The sequence below is a fragment of the Tenrec ecaudatus genome, chromosome 5 (assembly GCF_050624435.1).
Source record: "Tenrec ecaudatus isolate mTenEca1 chromosome 5, mTenEca1.hap1, whole genome shotgun sequence".
Lineage (NCBI taxonomy): Eukaryota > Metazoa > Chordata > Mammalia > Afrosoricida > Tenrecidae > Tenrec > Tenrec ecaudatus.
In genome coordinates, this window is record NC_134534.1 from 8,601,433 (window position 1) to 8,619,081 (window position 17,649).

The 17,649-nt window shown below is 45.9% G+C and overlaps 1 protein-coding gene across 1 annotated transcript in view; it reads right to left on the reverse strand.

The window, feature by feature from the left end:
- Window positions 1–17,649, reverse strand: part of EFR3A (EFR3 homolog A) — a 78,329-nt gene that overhangs the window by 16,157 nt on the left and 44,523 nt on the right. The window contains exons 11-18 of the mRNA XM_075549250.1: window positions 16,621–16,735; window positions 15,462–15,513; window positions 14,427–14,599; window positions 11,987–12,062; window positions 10,013–10,174; window positions 8,873–9,004; window positions 6,168–6,235; window positions 5,186–5,313 (exon numbers count right to left, since the gene is read on the reverse strand). Coding sequence (XP_075405365.1) covers window positions 5,186–5,313; window positions 6,168–6,235; window positions 8,873–9,004; window positions 10,013–10,174; window positions 11,987–12,062; window positions 14,427–14,599; window positions 15,462–15,513; window positions 16,621–16,735 — 906 coding nt within the window. The remainder of the gene's footprint in view (window positions 1–5,185; window positions 5,314–6,167; window positions 6,236–8,872; window positions 9,005–10,012; window positions 10,175–11,986; window positions 12,063–14,426; window positions 14,600–15,461; window positions 15,514–16,620; window positions 16,736–17,649) is intronic.

Sequence of the window (17,649 nt, forward strand, 5' to 3'; positions counted from 1 at the left end):
AATGCAACTCTTACAGCAAGGCTTTGTGAGGCCCAGTCAGTGATACTCAGCACGAGGCAAGCTCCCAAAAGGAGCCCCTCTGGATTCATTTCTAGTAATGAAAGCACCATCCTTCTACAGCTCGAGTCCAGAGCTGAAAGCAACTGTCACTAGTCACCCCGGAAATGTATACTCCCTTTGCTCTGGACTTCCACACAGTCCCACTGTCACCCCGCTCTTACACTAGTGCTGCACCATGCAGCCCAGAGCCAGGCTCGAAGCCCCACTGACTGTGGATGTTCTCCGCCCCCATCTCCCGCACCAGTCCTCGTGTACATGTCCCTAGATCTACCCAGTTCTCTGAATTCCCATGGGGATCAATGAGGGGGACATGATTCATCTGAATATGGACACTCTTTTCAGTCTAAATAAATAACCCATGATAAATAATAGCAAGATCAAATCATTCATTACGCACTTGACCAAACATGAAAAGCAGTTCTTCCTGGTGTGTCACCTAGCCAACCTTACTACCCTCATGTGCATCCCTTTCCATACCCAAGTATGAGAAAAATGAAATGAACACATGAACACGACATGCTGCGCAGTGCCTGGCTCACAGCTAGTGCACTGTCCATGGCAGGCTGGCACTGTTAGAAGGAAGCGTGCACACGCCATACACAAAAACGGAATAGATGCTGCGTTTGCTCTGACTTGTCAGTGCCAGCGAGGCGGCTCTGAGACACAGCAGCCCGCGGCACCGAGAAAGAAACACGGCCCGGTCCTGCACAGCCCTCGCGGCCGTTCCCACTGCTGCAGCCACGGGGTCCAGGGCCTTCCTCTCTCGCGTGACCCCACCTTACCCGGCACGGGTCCTTCTCCAGCGTGGCATGCTCTTCTTGTAGCGCTTATGGGGTTTCCAAAGAGATGTCCTGACACACTCCTCTTAAATGCCTGAATTCGTACAGTAAGCATCTGATGCTTGCAGTACAAGGCACCGTGAAAAGTGACTGTCGTCCCATGAAGCATCACTGCTTCTCCTGGGTCCTGAGGTGAGTCAGGGCACGCACGCCCCAGGCGGCTTCTAAACTGCCCACCCCCTGCCACTGAGTCAGTGGCAGTGACTCTGGATGATCAAGGTCATGGCAAATCAGACCTAGATCTCTAGATGGAAAGCTAGAGAAAAATGTTCATGTGGAGATGCCCAGAATTCTTCCCCTGACAGACAGGGATTATGAAAGAGAAAAACCGAGGGAGCGCCAAAAAATTGGGGTAACACTAGAAGGTACTGGACAGAGTCGGAATGAAGTGGGGAACAGAACTCACAGTCCTAAGAGACCAGGCTTCCTGGTCAGACAGAGACTGGTGGAACCCCCAAACTATGGCCTGAACTCAAAGTCTTGGGGCAAAATTTCCAGCCAAGGAAACGAGACAGGTCTATAAGGGGAATCGTAATACCAGTGAGGGACACACCCCTTAAATAAGGTGAACAGATCAGTGAGATCATTCACCCAGGAAGCCGGGAAAGGAAAAGGCAGGGAGAAAAGGAAGTGAGCTAAGTGGTGGGATACGGAGAGGCCTGCCATCCATAAAGTGTGTATGAATTTTTGAATGCAAATGCAAGGTTTGCTTTGTAATCCTTTACCCAATTCAAAATACAAAGATTTAAAACAATGCAGGATTCCCCCTCACACATACATAAAAACTCAATTTTTCCCATGAGCATTTTGATGTTCCCTCATATGTCTTTTTCAAGGGCAGGCGCAAAAAAGTAAGTGCAAACAACCTAAGGTTTTTTTAAAAATGAAAACAAACGAGGAGAACGTGTGCTACAATGTGCTAAGGGTTAAAGGGACAAGCAGGAAAAGGAAAGAAACTAGGGCTGCGGGGGAGGGAGAAGAAATGAAAACACAAGTACATCTGGACTCTGCGGGGCCTACAGGCCTCTGCGAGCTACTTTCCTAGAGGGAGGGGAGGCCAAGGGCGGCTCGGCGCCCTTGGATTTACCTGTGTGCTTGTGCCTGCGCTTCCGAGGTTTTGTGCCTGAAGGAAAGAATGCTAAATCCAAATGGAGAGAACGAAATACTTTAAAAAGTGTTTTAAAAAGATCCTCTTAAAATTATAAAGTTCTCTACTGCTGTTTTGTTCTTAGCACTTCAATTTATTCAGCTAAGAAATTCATAAACAGAGCTTTTCCTGATATAGAATTTAACTTAGAATGTAAAGACATTCATAGCACCTCAGATAATTACAAGTAACTATCATTCTATATTTTAGAGCCCCAAGGTGAAAAATATAAAGTACAAAGATTGTCCAACTTTAAGTGATTAAGGCTGAAAATTATCTAACTGAAACCATATACTAAGTTGCGCTCTTATGGAAATATTAGCTAAGCTGAAATGTCTAGTCACTAAACCGTTGTAAGGGACATTACAAAGAGCATTAAATTTTAAAACATTTAAAACTTTATAGCAGAAACTAAAGCCAAAAAGCTGAGTAGCGGTGAAGACGGGAACTGGGTAGCACTGAGCGTGTTGCCACACCAAGCAGGTTCAGGAAAATCAAAGGCAACACATCGGACATTGATTTTTCTGTATAACTGAAGATGTACAAAGACTACAACAAAAATAAATACTTTCTCAAAGAGCAAAGCAAAACATTTCGCGGCCGAGCCCTTCCTATCTGCGTAGGGCCCTCACAGGCAGCTCTGTGCACAGCAGGCCCTGGGCACTGGCTCTGCCCTCAGGCACCTTCTGCTGCTGCTGGATGGCACGGAGCTGCTTTCCCAATGAGAGTGAGCCCGTGGGACAGAGCCCGTGGCTCCCGAGTTTCCTGCTCTTATTCCGGGAAGCAGCTAGTCAGATTTGAACCATCAGCTTTTGAGTGAGCAGCTGTTCACTGATCCACTGTGCCCTTTGATATAGGGCAGATTATTTTTGATGTAAGCAACCCCGAGAAAGGAATATGTTTTCTCCATGTACTGTCTATCTCCTTCTGTGTACTTACATATTGTCATTGCCCGATGTCATTTTCTTATACCCAAGGCAAAACTGCCTGATGGTTTGCATTCAGTTTTTACTTAAAGAAGTTAGATCATAGAATTTCTTATACTTCCATTTTCTTTGATGACCATATATCTAATTTATATCTGATACCCATGACTGCTAAAAGGTAAGTTGACATTAAGCACTAACTGAGGATCATAACTGTTAGTATGGATTGTATGAAGAAGCTGTTAGTATGGATTGTATGAAGCTGTTAGTATGGATTGTATGAAGCTGTTAGTATGGATTGTATGAAGCTGTTAGTATGGATTGTATGAAGCTGTTAGTATGGATTGTATGAAGCAGCATCAAAAGGTTTGTGGAAAAATGGAATGAAAAAGTAACAGAATTTTCCGAGGAACTTTTGCAGTCCCCTTGCGTCTGACCAACTCCTCACAGCTGAGCTGGACCAATAACCATTAGGATAAATGAAGTGAAGACTGAAGTTGTCAAGGATTTCATTTTACTGGAATTCACAATTAACATTCATGGAAGCAGCAGTCAAGAGATCAATTAACATATGGCTTTGGGTGAATCTGTTGCATAATACCTCTCTAAAGTCTTAAAAATAAAAAAGCAAAGCTATCCCCTTGAGGTCTAAGGACTCCCGATGCAAGCCACAGTATCTGGAATCGCCTCCCCTGCATTCGAGGCCGGCGCAATGCCTAAGGAAGGCCCACGAAGATGCAAGCCCTCTGAATTACGGTATTGGCCACGCATATGGAATATACCTCGAGCTATCCAAAACAAAGACATCTGCCTTGGAAGAAGCACAGACTCAGTCTCTGGGACCTTGGGCCTTTCACGGGCAGGACCAGGACTGGAACAAACGCAAGGCCAGTGGGGCAGAGGACCCCCAATAGGATAGGCCGGCACAGCTGCTCCACGACGGGCTCCCTCACAGCAAGCGCCGTGAGGCTGGTGCCGGGCCAGCAGCGCTTCCTTCTGCTGCACATCAGGGTGCTCCGAGTCTGAGCAAACCTGGTGGTGCCTACCGACAATGCATCCACTTTAAGTTCTGCAATTGCCACACCTGATGACGTGTAAGTGTATTAAAAAGTACAATACACAAACATAATATTCTCTCTAAATATTTATATACTCATCAAATAAAATGAGGGCCAGGATGGAAATTCTTTGACTTCAGGTTTTTAAGTAAAACCTGAATGCAAGACACACATGGTTTTGCCTTGGGGACAGAAGTATAATCAGGGACTAGCTATATAAAAAGGAATCTACGTTACAGAGGGAAAAGATACTGCTAGCTTAAGTGTGTAGGGTTCTATGCACGACAGAATGAATTCTCCCAAATAACAAAACTCCCTGGATTGACGAAGCTCAATAATAAGCCACTCTCTGCTTTATGTCAACTCGGCCTCTCATTAAGTGTAAGAACCTACTAAGCATAATGAACGTAATGAACACTCCACTACTCAAGCTGTCAGTCACACACATCTTTAGCAAGTACGACTGGCTCAGGGGGCTGATTCTGGAGACAGAGCGAGCACAGTCTGAAAGCACTGACTGGACAAAGGCGGTGATGGATCAAGCCCACTGAGAGAGTGAAAGTGTATTGTGCCAACCTAGCTGATGAACACAGGTGGGGTTAATTGAAGGGAGGAAAGATAAATGTCTCCACAGGCCTCGCCTTTCTAGTCCTGGGTCTCTTGCTTTATGATGGTTGGGACCAGAGTGCAGCTCCCTTAGCCAGTTCCCTGTTTCAGCTGGCAGGGCTCACTTCCTGCAAGACATTCCTGAGGAGAAGCCACAAGGACCTACCCCGATGCAGCCCTGGGTGCTGGAGCAGCTACGTGGAGGCCCCTGCCAGGGATGAAATGCTTACACACTCACAGATTCGGCTTTCCTCCTGCAGTCAGCATCATTGCATGTGTTTTGTGAGATGGAGGACGACTTTGTGGATTGGTGTTGGACATATGGGTTAATGTTGGACTTGTGGGCTTGGGCAGCACTGGGTTGGGATGTTTTCTTGATGTGCACTTAACCTTTATATACAACTCTCTCTTATACACGAGTTTCTGTGGCTTTGTTTCTCTAAAGTACCCAGACTCACACACCCACATAGCAGAAGTCATCTTTACTGCTCGTTCGGTGACAAAATGTGACAAAAGCAGAATCAGCCCCAGTGACCCCCCCTTCCTTACCTTTAGCTTGTGGCACGTATGGGACCGACAACCTCTCAACACTGTACCCGCTGCCACCGAGAGACTCCGCAATCTGATTGCTCAGAAAGTACAGACTTTTGTCGAGCTTCTCTAAGGATTTCGGGAGCCTGTCAGGGCATCAGAACAATCACTAGTTGGTATTACTTGTTACTAAACAAAGCACTCTAGCGGAAAAACGCCTATTCGAAATGTAAACACCATGCAGACAGCTAATTTGGGGGTGACTAATTTAACTTATAGGAAAATACTTGGTATATTTGGCGCTTCAAGAAGTTCATTGGAAAATGAAAAGGTCATGACGTTTTCCCACAACTGAAGAATCTGCTGTCAGCTTTCATTCATCTCCCCAGGGTGCTGAGCCAGTGGTGACCTCAGCGGTGGGTCACATGGCTGGCAGGGGGGCACCACCGACCGTTAGGCCTCTGTCTAATTACAGGTCACTGGGAGAAGAGAGTAAGGAGGACTCACGGGCAGCTACTTGTAAGTGTCTTGACCAGCCACATGGCCGCAGGCACTCGTTCCAGTCCCTAAGAATTTCTTACAGAACGCCAAATGCCATGCTGATCCTGTCACTGCTAAGCTGCTTGCAGAACCTCCCAGTTTGAATAAAGTAAAATCCATAGTTGTTTTTCTTTTTTAAATTCTTTCTCCAAGTTACAAGCATATTACAATTACTATTGAACATCTTCGGCAGGATCCTGTAATGTCCTAAAAGATTGCCACCCGGCTCCATTATTTAAAAAAGTCACCCGGGCCTCGCTGCTTTAATCAAGGACCAGCAACAGCCTGTGGGTTATTAAATGACTGAGACCAGGACGGTGATGACTGCCACCATCACCACCATCACCACCCCCAGGGCACCCTGAGAGGACTGGCGCTGGCTGGATCCGGGTGGCTGTACCTTCCTTAAAATGCAGAGGGAGCTGCCACCCGGGCACAGGAATGCAAAGAGGTCACTTACGTGCACTTATCTCTGAAAATATGCTCCGGGAGGAAGTAGGGGGCCTCCATAGTTCGAATTTCAATAACCTGACAAACAAAAATAAAAATCTACCTCAGCACCTGGTGATGAAAGTTTAGAAAATAAGTAAAACAACAAAATCAAAATAAAAACAAAACCTCTATGCATTTTAAGACATGGATTACCTTGAATTTAGGCTAAGTTAGAACACGGTTTACATGGCTTTCACACCAACAAAATCATAGTTATTTATTTAAATAAACAGAATGACCCTAGCACCCTGCAGATAGGTGGCTCATGAGACCGGGAAGAGGCAGGGACGGGCGGGAACTGGCTCAGACGCCCTCTGTGGAGGCCTTCCACAGAGCGTGAGGCCCTCCCTTGGGCAGCAGTGTGGGGGCCAGGTCTGGCCTCGCCCGGGGACTCTGCTTTTGTACTATGATCTGCATCTCGGAATGGCTGGCCTGAAAGATGCACTGAAACGTTTACTTCACGAATGAGGATTCTCAGAATGTACTAAACTTACTTCAAAGCAGGCACTGTCAACTTAATCAACATGAGATTCTCCAGGACAAATGACTTTAAGGCATAAACATTTCAGTGGACTCTTTTGCAGACATGTATGGGGCTCTGACATGCACATGAACTCTTGACGTTGTTAGGTGCCGTCGAGTCAGTTCCAGCTCCACGTACAACTGCCTGCTCGTGGGCCACCCTCCCAACAGTCCTCCCAGTTGAGCCCATATTTGCAGCCACCGTGTCCAGCCAGCGTGTAAAGGGTGCTCTTCTGCCCTACTACGGATGGCCCTTTCCAGGGACCAGTCTCCTCATTACATGTCCATCGTACGTGAGATGAAGTCTGGCCACCTTCACTTCTAAGGAGCATTCTGGGTGTACTTCTCCCAAGACAGGTCTGGTTGTCCTTCTGGTCCATGGTGCACTCAGTATTCTTAGCCAACACCCCCACCAACACACCACCACTTCTTCTTCGGTCGTCCTTAGGAATGGTCCAGCTTTCACATGCAGATGAGGCGACTGAAGATAGTGTGGTTCAAATCAGGTGTACCATAGTCTTAGAAGCAACATCTTTTGTTTTTAACAGTTTTAAGAAATCTTGTGCAGCAGACTTTTCCAAAATAACATGTCATTTGATTTCTCGACTGCCGTTCCCATGGGCACAGATAATGGATCCAAGTAAAATAAGATCCCTGACAAATCCCACAGTCCCTGTTACAATAGAGCTGATTGTCCCAGCTGTGGAGACATCCGTTTACCTCACACAATGTCATACAGGTGCTTATTTAAGGGGCGATTGCGGAAGAAAGCCCAATATGGTTAGAGAACATAAGACAATTCTCTGTCAGGCACATCACTTATTAGGAAAATATTTGTGATATTTGTATCAAGCAAACGGATTCAAAAGCAAAGCAAAAAAAAAAAATCTTTTGACTCTCACTGACTCCCTCACTCACTCTCTCTCACTCACTCTCACTTTCTCACTCACTCTTACTCACTTTCTCACTCATTCTCACTCACTCTCACTCACTCACTCCCTCACTCTCACTCCCTCACTCACTCTCACTCCCTCACTCTCTCCCTCACTCCCTCACTCTCATTCACTCTCACTCATTCTCACTCACTCTCACTCCCTCATTCTCACTCACTCTCACTCACTCACTCACTCTCTCTCACTCATTGTCACTCACTCCCTCACTCACTCCCTCAATCTCACTCACTCACTTCCTCACTCACTCTCACTCTCGCTCACTCTCTCTCACTCACTCACTCTCATTCAAAAAAAAAATCTTTTAACTCTTGTTCCACAGTTTTTTAAACTCCCCTATGTAATTTAAGAAAATTTGGATTCATAATGGCTCTTAAGAAAACATAAATGGAAATCACATGGAATTCTAGAAATTATGAAAATCCAGAATTCCAAAAGGGAAACATGCAGAATAAAATTTCATATTCTCATGGACTCCAGACTTCTTCAGTCACTGAGGCTGGATGAACCCCAAAACTACTGCTCAGATAACCTATAACCCACAAACCCCAAAGATGATCTTTCATTGAAAGCACAGTTGAGTACCATCAGTAGAGGCCGTGGACCTGAGCTTGTTTGTGCTCCTGCGCAGCACTACCGAGTGGGGAGTAGAGAGGTGCACAGGGTCAGCGCGGGCCACTAGCCCCAAAGTCACGCTGCAGGAAAGAAAAGAAGCGTCTAATTCGGGACGGGTCACATCCAGGGAAGAATTGGGAGTTCTACTTTCTCCCACAGGGTCACTAGGAGTCAGAACCCACTCAATGGCTTTTCCGTTGTTTATTTTAAATCAATATGGAATGATACTGACAACTGCAACTCAAAGGTTAAATGGGAAGTTTATGGGCAGGGAGCTATATTAATGGGGAAGGAACAAATCTGAAAATTCAGGTGAAATGGTTTCACAGGTGGATCTTCTGCTGTGCACTTTCAATAACAACAAATACTTATAAACCAAACATTAATTCTATTCAACTACGCTAAAAAAATAAAAACATGAAGGAGAATACGACAATACTAGCTGTAGTTGACTTAGTCATGATTTATTATTAAGAAATTATTTTAATCACTTGATGTATTATCATCACAATTAAAAGTATTATGCTCAAGAAAAACAGCCTTTTGGGGTGCAAATCACGTTAAGGGCTTTGATAGACCAGATTACCTTGCTAACATGCTGACAAAAGGCAGGGACAGCGATCATCTGGCTGAGGAAGTTGAGGTATGCCGCCACCAGAGCCATGGTCCCACAGCGATGGAACATGGGCAGGTTGTCCTCATTGACAATCACACTGTCCTGGGGGGAAAGACAAACACGCGTGACGGCTCGCGGTCTCCCGCGGCATCAGTGCTTTCTGGGGTTACGATGGACACCGCAGGGGCTTGGAATGCTAACCAAATGCCACCTGTAAACAGTGATGGTTTTGAAGTCTATGGAAAGGAGACTAAAGGGCCATTTGTAGGACAGAGGGAGTGAGTCCGTCCACGTGAGTGTCTTTTTCTTCGGAAAGTCCAGTCCGATCTCCCTTATATGCGCACTCCACCGCATCCTGTCCTTGTAGCCAACCAAGCAGACAAATCATCATTCCTAAGGACCGACCACCTTCATTCCTAGCCTGAGAGTCACATGGGCGCAGGGAGCAGGCCTGGCTTTCCCATCAGTGTTTCAAAGGCCACGAGCAATGTTTGGCACAGAGTCAGTGATCATTTAGTATTTGTTCAAAGAATAAATGAATGTGATCTGAGTGACAACTCGATGCCTTCCTTTTAAAATTCATGTCCTTTGGCCACACACACATCAGTCTTCACACCCCCGAGACCAGGACGAGAGAAAGCCTGGTTACCCCTCCCAACTGCTCTGCCCAGGTCACGTGGGAAGGTCCTGGGTCGAGTGGAGAGGTTGGAGAGAGACTGCGGGTCACCCAGGACGACAGCCCTCAGTCATCCTTCCCACCAGGAATGGAGCCCACCCTTGTGTTTGACTCAGCAACCGTTTAAGATCAAAAGGACAGTTTTTCCTCCAGGACACATGTTCGGAGGGTTGGGAGAGGAGGCAGATGGAAACAGGATGTGGGACGATGGCTGGTGCATCAAGGATCGCCATGGATGAGGTGCATCAGAACGTGCATGAATTGCAGAACCGAGTGAGAACTGATGCTCGTCTCTGTAAACCTTCATCTAATTCACAATGAAGGGTTACAAAAATTAAAAAGCAGTCATGTCTTTTCAAAAAGGCAACAACATATTAACAATGGTGTGTACTTCCAAAAAAGTTTTCTTCAACAGGAAGGTTAAAAAAGCATACCTGTAAAGCAATGGCTAATCGAATGAGGTCAATAACCACTTCTTCATTGGCCAATTCAATAGTCATAAGAGCAAGAGATGTATAGAGTAGCTCATAGTTCTTCTGGACGTTGTCTTCCTCTTTGCAGCCCAAATATATATGCCGGTACAGCTGCTGTCCGTTCTGAAACAGGAGTGGCAGAAGGAGAACACTCACGCCTTTCACTTTACATGTCTGAATGTCACAATGCAAACTTGGGCAGGGGACTGCACACTGACTCGTGCAACAGTGAGGCCGTGTGGCAGAGCTACGGGAAACTTCTGTTCTGGGAGCCTTTTCAACAGGGCTGTCTGTGAGGAGACCACTGAATTAGCAGGCGTGCTTACAGCACATGCCTGGGCCCTCCTGTCGGCTAGGGAAGGCCTCCTGTGAGGTGGGAAGGCACACCTGCAGGCCTACGAGCACTGCTGTGGAGCCCCCACAGGCAAGCCCCGAGCCTTCCTTGGGGAGCAGTTAGGGAGACACTCAGGAATGGCCTTGATGTCTTGTCTAAGCCAGGCTGATCTAAGGAGTCAGCCCCTTCCCCTCAGAAGGCTTCCGGAGTCTGGGATCAACTGTCAGGTGAGAAAGAAGAGAGATACAGGGTGTTTCCCAACACAAACCACAAGGCAGGGATTGGCCTGTCCTCAAGCTTAGTTGTAAGACTGGCATGCCTACCAGTCTTGCCTGCCCCCCTGCCCATCACTGCTGCCGGAGATTCCCCCCCACCCCCCAACCCCACCCCACCCCTCTTCACACACAGCTGGTGCAGTGAGGAAGGCTGCTGAGTCTCGGTCAGGGGCAAGCCGGGTTCAGAACCCTCAAGAAGGGAGCAATAGTTCTCACAGGAAGGGGTCTCCCCCTCCAGAAGGACTGATCCAGGACAGTGAACTGCGGGGAGCAGCTCAGACTCTTGAGGACAAGGATGCCTCCGCTCTGTGCCTCACCTGTAAGGAACGAAGGCAGCTGTGCCGCGGACAGGACAGGGCCATCAGGATGCTATCGGAGAACTTTCCTGTTGCTGCTACAAGTACGAGGCTATGCCCTTGAACCTAAGTCCTGTATCTCTGAGGATGGAATGCTGGTTTCTACCTTTCTGAATCCAGAATTTAAATGCCTCCTTCTCAAAAGGCCCTGTACTTGGTCTTGGGTATCAGGCCCTCCCAAGCCCTGAGTGTTTCAGTGATGCCTCTGTTGTTCGGATGTTCCCAACAAACACCAAAGGATACTCATGTTCCCTTCCTTCAGTGCCTTAAGACACAAAAGAAACCAACAAACTCACTGCCGCTGAGTTGATTCCGTCTCCTAGCACAGAGTGGAAGCACCCTGTGGGTTTCTGAGACGAGACGTAAAGCTGTGTACGAGCAGAAAGCTCATCATTCGCCGAGAGGGCTAGGGGTTACCAGTGCTGACTTGGCGGTTAAAAGCTCAACATGTGACCCAGTACACCACAGTGCTCCTTCCTTAATACGTTCAAGTGTTGTGTTTGTTTGTTTTGAAGTACCTTAAGAACGTACTACATGCCCACAGAGGGAAGACTGGGACCTCACATGTATTGTAACAGGTGAACACTCTGAAAGTGGCCCGGCATTGCCTGGAGGTGAAGAATCCATACCCTACAGTCTTGCATGTCCTTCCTGAGACAAATGGGTGTCAGAGAATGTGGCACATAGACAAGAATGCCTTGGGACAGGTGTGTGGGGTGGGGGGGTGGAGGTGGGGGAGGGGGGGAATGGTGCAGAGGCTAGAGGGGACGTCTTCACCCAAAGAAAAGCTGCGACCTGAGACCTGCAGGCACAGCCAGCAGGATGCTACGCTGAGGTGGAGGCACTGGAGTCCTGAGCCCCATCGAAACAGCATGGGTGGGTTTCACGGTTAGAGAGCAGTACCCCAGCACCTCAGGGCTGACACGGTTACAACCTGCAGCATGTGTTATTTGTTGGAAGACGAGCTTACCTTTTTCATAAAACTTGTGTCTTGTCTGCAAATTTTTTCTCTTTTTATCTTCAGGTCGGCCACATCTGGTATTATTCTAGAAGCAATAAAAACATCATTTTTCACGAGTAGCCACATGGAAACCATTTTCAAGCATCAAGGTGCACGACTGGAAGATCCATGGAGCAAAGTACCAAAGGACACAGGAAGCATCAGAAGAAGCTGTGCCACAAAGGCTGAGCCACGTTCACCCAGTTCAACAAGTCGCACAGATGCGAGAACCACTGCTACCCAAGACAGAGAGTCTAGCTGCACTGAACGCATTAGCCAAAAACCAGGCTCCAACAATTGATGACATACTATTTGAAATGTTTCAAGCTGATGAAGCACTAGAAGCATTTACTCGTTTATTCCAGGAAATTTCAAAGACAGGCCAACTGACTGGAAGAGATCCATATTTGTACCCAATCCAAAGGAAGAGACCCAACAGAATGCTCAAATCAGATTCCCCAACAGCATCTTTTTTCTTTCTGCTTTTCCTAGTGTCTTGGTTTTTAGGGTGTGTTGCTGAGGCAGATTTGGAAACTGGCATTGGACAGACTGCATCAGCTGTAGTTCCTTAGATATGGTGTTTCACTCTATTTCCAGCTATTAACTTATACTACTTTATTATCTCATCATTTTAGTTTTAAATATGAGAAGAATTCAGGCCCACAAACTACAAGATAAGACAAAAAAGGTAAGAACTATTTGAAAAAGGATTGAGTATTCAGGGAATTCTAAGGGAAGCCAATCATAACATGAGGTCAGTGGTTCGAACCCACAACTCTGTAGCCCATAAAGCATGTAAGGTTTGGAAACTCAAAGGGGCAGCGTTTCTTTGTCCTAGAGAGTCATTGTTGAGTTGGACCTGATTAGACAGCAGCAGGGTTTCCGTTTTGGTGTGGGAGCTGGGCAGTCGAGACCGAGAGACCACAAACTGGATACTGCAAAACTAGAGCACAGCTTGAGAGGAATGGAAAATGAAAAAGGGGAATTGAAAAAGTGCTTATGTGGAAGGTGTGAGAGCAATTTAAAGTGTGGAGAATGTAAGAATCCATAGCAATTTTCTGATTTTGGAGATTAAAATTTCTCTTCAAATTATACAGTGAAATATTTCAGAACACATTTACATTTTAAAATTTACATTTTATTATTGCTTCTCAGCTAGATGGCCGCTGTGTACCTTCAAGTCTTTAAGACCCCAGACGCTATATCTCTCGATAGCCGGGCACCATCAGCCTTCTTCACCACGCTTACTTATGCACACATTCATCTTCAGTGTTCATATGGGGAAGGTGAGCACACAATGATGGTTTTTGTTCTTTGGTGTCTGCTACCCGATCCCTTCAACACCTCGTGATCACACAGGCTTGTGTGCCTTTTCCCTGTAGGCTTTGTTGCTTCTCAGCTAGATGGCCGCCCACATGGAAGAAGCACACCAGTCTACGTGATCTCTAGGGGTCAAAGGAACCAGGTATCAAGCACCAAAGAACAAAAAAAATCATATCATCACGAATGAGGGGAAGTACGAGATAGGGACCCAATGTCCATCTGTAGACAACTGAACATCCCTTTCAGAGGCGTATTGGGCAGATGACAAGACACTCGGTGCGGTGTAGCACCGATGAAACACACAACTTTCCTCTAGTTCTTAAATGCTTCCACCACCCCACTATCATACCAATTCTACCTTCCAAACCTGGTTAGACCAGAGGATGTACAGTGGCACAGATAGGAACTGGAAACACAGGGAATCCAGGACAGAGGAACCTCTCAGGACCAGTGGTGAGAATGGGGATACCGGGAGGGTGGAGAAGGGGGGCAGGTAGAAAGGGGAAACCGATTACAAGGATCTACATATAACCTCTTCCCTGGGGGATGGACAACAGAAAAGTGGGTGAAAGGAGACATCTGGCAGTGTAAGATATGAGAAAATAATAATAATTTATAAATTATCAAAGGTTCATGAGGGAGGGGGGAAGCGGGAAGGCAGGGGAAAAATGAGCTGATTCCAAGAGGCCAAGTGGAAAGAAATGTTTTGAGAATGATGAGGGCAACGAATGTACAAGTGTGCTTTACACAATTGATGTATGTATGGAGTGAGATAAGATTTGTATGAGCCAACAATAAAATGATTAAAGAAATTTACATTTCAATATATAGAAATCAATGGATAATTTATGTTACATGCTTCAGAAATTGGGGGTGACTCCCAGTTTCTTTATGAGAAAAATTCTAACTTTTCAACCATTTGCTTGCTTTCTTATAATAGATTATGAAGTCTATTATTTCAACACCAAAGAAATCAGGCACTCAATGACCAGAAGCAGAAAGCCCCAGATTTTAAAAATAACACTATTAAGTACAATCATTTAGAAATTTTCCAAAATGATTCACCCATTTCAGAAGGCCAGCTTACCTGATCCCTCGAAGCTTCGCCCTGTTGTCATGGCGGTCCATGAGATTGTGCAAGACTTCCAAGACCAACTGCCTTAGCTCATAGTCTTCCATGAGCGAGGAAGAGAGCAAAGGGTCCAGAAAAGACGTAGGCAGTGCAGTGACAATGGTCTTGGCTTTGTAGCCACAGGTTACCTGGTGACAGAAAGGAAAAAATAAAATAAAAATTTAAAAAACCTCTTTTGGCAAGAGAGCTTCATTAGGATAACCCTGAAAAGTTTTTGTAGGTACCACATAAGAAATCAGAAGGCATGAATATAAAACCTGCAGGAAAAACCAAAGAGAAGGGGTAGAAGAATTTTACTGAATTTACAAAAGCATCCGTCATAAGGAAAATACACTTGGCAAGAGGTCTTAGGGACTGAATGAATGCTGCCCAGAGCACACTCTGTGAGGGGTGGGGCACAGGGCAGCTGGTCCAGAGAATGTGGGCCGCGGTGTCATTGTGAGGGGAAATCCTTTGGCCTTTTACTCAGTGTGGTGGAAGCAAGCAGGAGCAGTTATGTCCCACCAAACACAAGCCCCGCATTCGGGCGCGTGTCTCTGTCAGCTCTTGACGGCGCCATCCCGCACTGGGAACGACACGACTGCCTTTTGGGAGGGCAGGGTGATTTTCCAAGTGAGAAGCAAATTTGGCGAGTATGTGATAGAAACAGTGTGACCTGTAGGAAAAACACTGGCCTTCAAATCCACGTTCTACATTTTAGCTCTGTGACCTTGTTGAGAGGCAACTCTGCCCGTCCCAGGCCCCGGATGATCCCCTCCAACCCTGTCTCTGATCCTTACTCTTCTCACAGGCCCAGCGGGACAGCAGGAGTGAGGACGAAACTGCCAGAAATAGAGCATCGGGAGTCAAAATGGATTATCTCAACATATCAAAATGTAAACCACAGAATAACCATAAACACTGTAAGAAAATGCAGCTGGCAATTAGAGGATAGTTTAGTCTTTCAAAAAATTAAAATGCTGTGTCCGTCATTTGCCTTCAAAGCCTTACCATAAGTAGCGATCTCAGCAGCATGATCTGAATCCGCCTGGTCCCCATATCCCTGAAACACACAAAACTGTTACCACAGCAACACTAATTCACACAAATGGTACGTCATTCACGTACGTGATAACTCAGCTCTGTTCCTATGAGCTACTTTGATTTGAACAGGGAAAGCTGTGGGTCACTTTGCACTGAGTAAATTCATGTTCATTAAGGAACTAAACTAGGAAGAAAAAAGTCACATTCAAACCAAAATTAAAAACAAAACAATGAAACAGTAGATTCTCAAAGGAAAAATACCAAGGCCTTGGTTAATGATTTTAAATCATATGGCTGCATATCTAAGCAATCTAACCTAAAAGAAAATATGAAATGGATAAAATATTTAGTGCAAATATAGCTGACAAATTTAAAATATAGCCAAAACATAAACACACAAAGGACAGACTATTAAAAAATTAAGTGGAAAGGGGCTTTTCATTAATTAGGGGTCAGCTATAAATCAAAGAATTAAACTCCTGATTAACTTAGCAAACACTCAGAAACATCTACAAATTAAAGCCTTAGTAACATGTAAAAGGAAATCAACTTTGTAAAACAGAGTCAGGAACAGTTGATCTGTAAGGTCCCCCAGGCCTCAAATGCCACGTTCCTCTCACTTTACACGTACACCGGAAGCTCCCCTAGATGTGCAGACGTGCACGACATGCCTGTGCCAAGCCAGCCTTCCGCCAGGGCAGTAAGAACAGTCAGGCAGCAGATCCGGAAAACCTATGCACTTTTGTGCACCAGAAACTGTTCTAAAAGCACACACACAGACTCAACTGCTTAGTAACCTCAAACCAAAAACCAAACTCACTGCCATTGAGCCAATGCCAATTTATATAGCCCCTATAGAAGAGGGTGGCATTGCCCTGTTGGTTCCTGAGACTTTTACTCTTCATAGGAGTAGAAAGCCTAGTTTCTCCCGCCGGGAGGCTGGTGGTTTCAAACTGCTGACCTTGCAGCTAGCAGCCCACTATGCCACCAGGCATTGTAACTGAGAACACGTCTCTGCCCCAGTTAAAAGACAAAATAACCACTTTCCGTATTTCTTTTACGTGAAGCTCAACTGAGATGTAGGCCGGCTGTCCTGGGAAGCAGTGGCCCCGAGGAAGCGGCGTACCCGAGCTGGCTGACGTCCAGAGTATGCGTGGAGGTTCCAAAGACGGGCACTTTGCCCATAATGAACATCATGATTTCCGACCGCTGGTAATCCGGTAGGTTGCTTCCAAAAAACCCTGTAAGAAATATACAGATACATTTTAAACATGGACGAGTGGACTAATCCATGTAATATTTTTTTAATCAAGATGCTCAGTGTTTGTTCACAGAAAGATTATCTATAATTCTAAAGACATAATCCTTTCATTAGCTAAAATCACGGAATCACACACTGTAGAAGATGCAGGTAGGGGACTTGTTTGTGGAGAGGAAAATCAGTGCCTGAAACTGCCTTCTGCTGGGGAGTCCACAGTGGTCAACCTGGATCCGTTTGATGCATCAGCATTTTCGGAACATCAAAAAGGAGGTGACTTTCAGTAGTACTTCTGACAAAAACAGATGCTCTCATATGTAAACTACAAGAACAAATTCTGGGGGAGGTGGAGGGATAAGGGGGAACTGATATCAAGTAGTTCAAGAAGGAAGAAAATGTTCTGAAATTGATTTCGATAGTAATTGTAGAACATTGCTTGATGTGCGTGAATTATGGAATGGCATGACATCTGGACTAGCTCCTAATAAAATGGCTTGGAGAAAAAAAAATTCCAAACCCACCGCTATTGAGTCGATTCTAATTCTTGCAGCTTTATCTCCAAAGCTCACTGATGTCTATTCTGACTCATAGACACCCCAATGGACAGAGTAGAACTGCCCCAGGGGTTTTCAAGACTATCAATCTTTAAGGGCGTAGAACCCTCATCTGTCTCCTGCAGAGCTGCTGGTGGTTTCAAACTGTCAACCGTGTGGCTAGCAAGCCAACTGGTAATCCACTCCTCAGCACCCCCCAGGCCGGAATCACACTCTTAGGAGGGTTGCTGAGACAGTCCATCTTTCCACAGGAGACGGCCAGCCCAGTCTTGCTCCTGAGCAGCAGGTGGCAGGTTCCAACTGCGGCCTTTGAAGTTAGTAGTCCCAACACACAACCCATTCT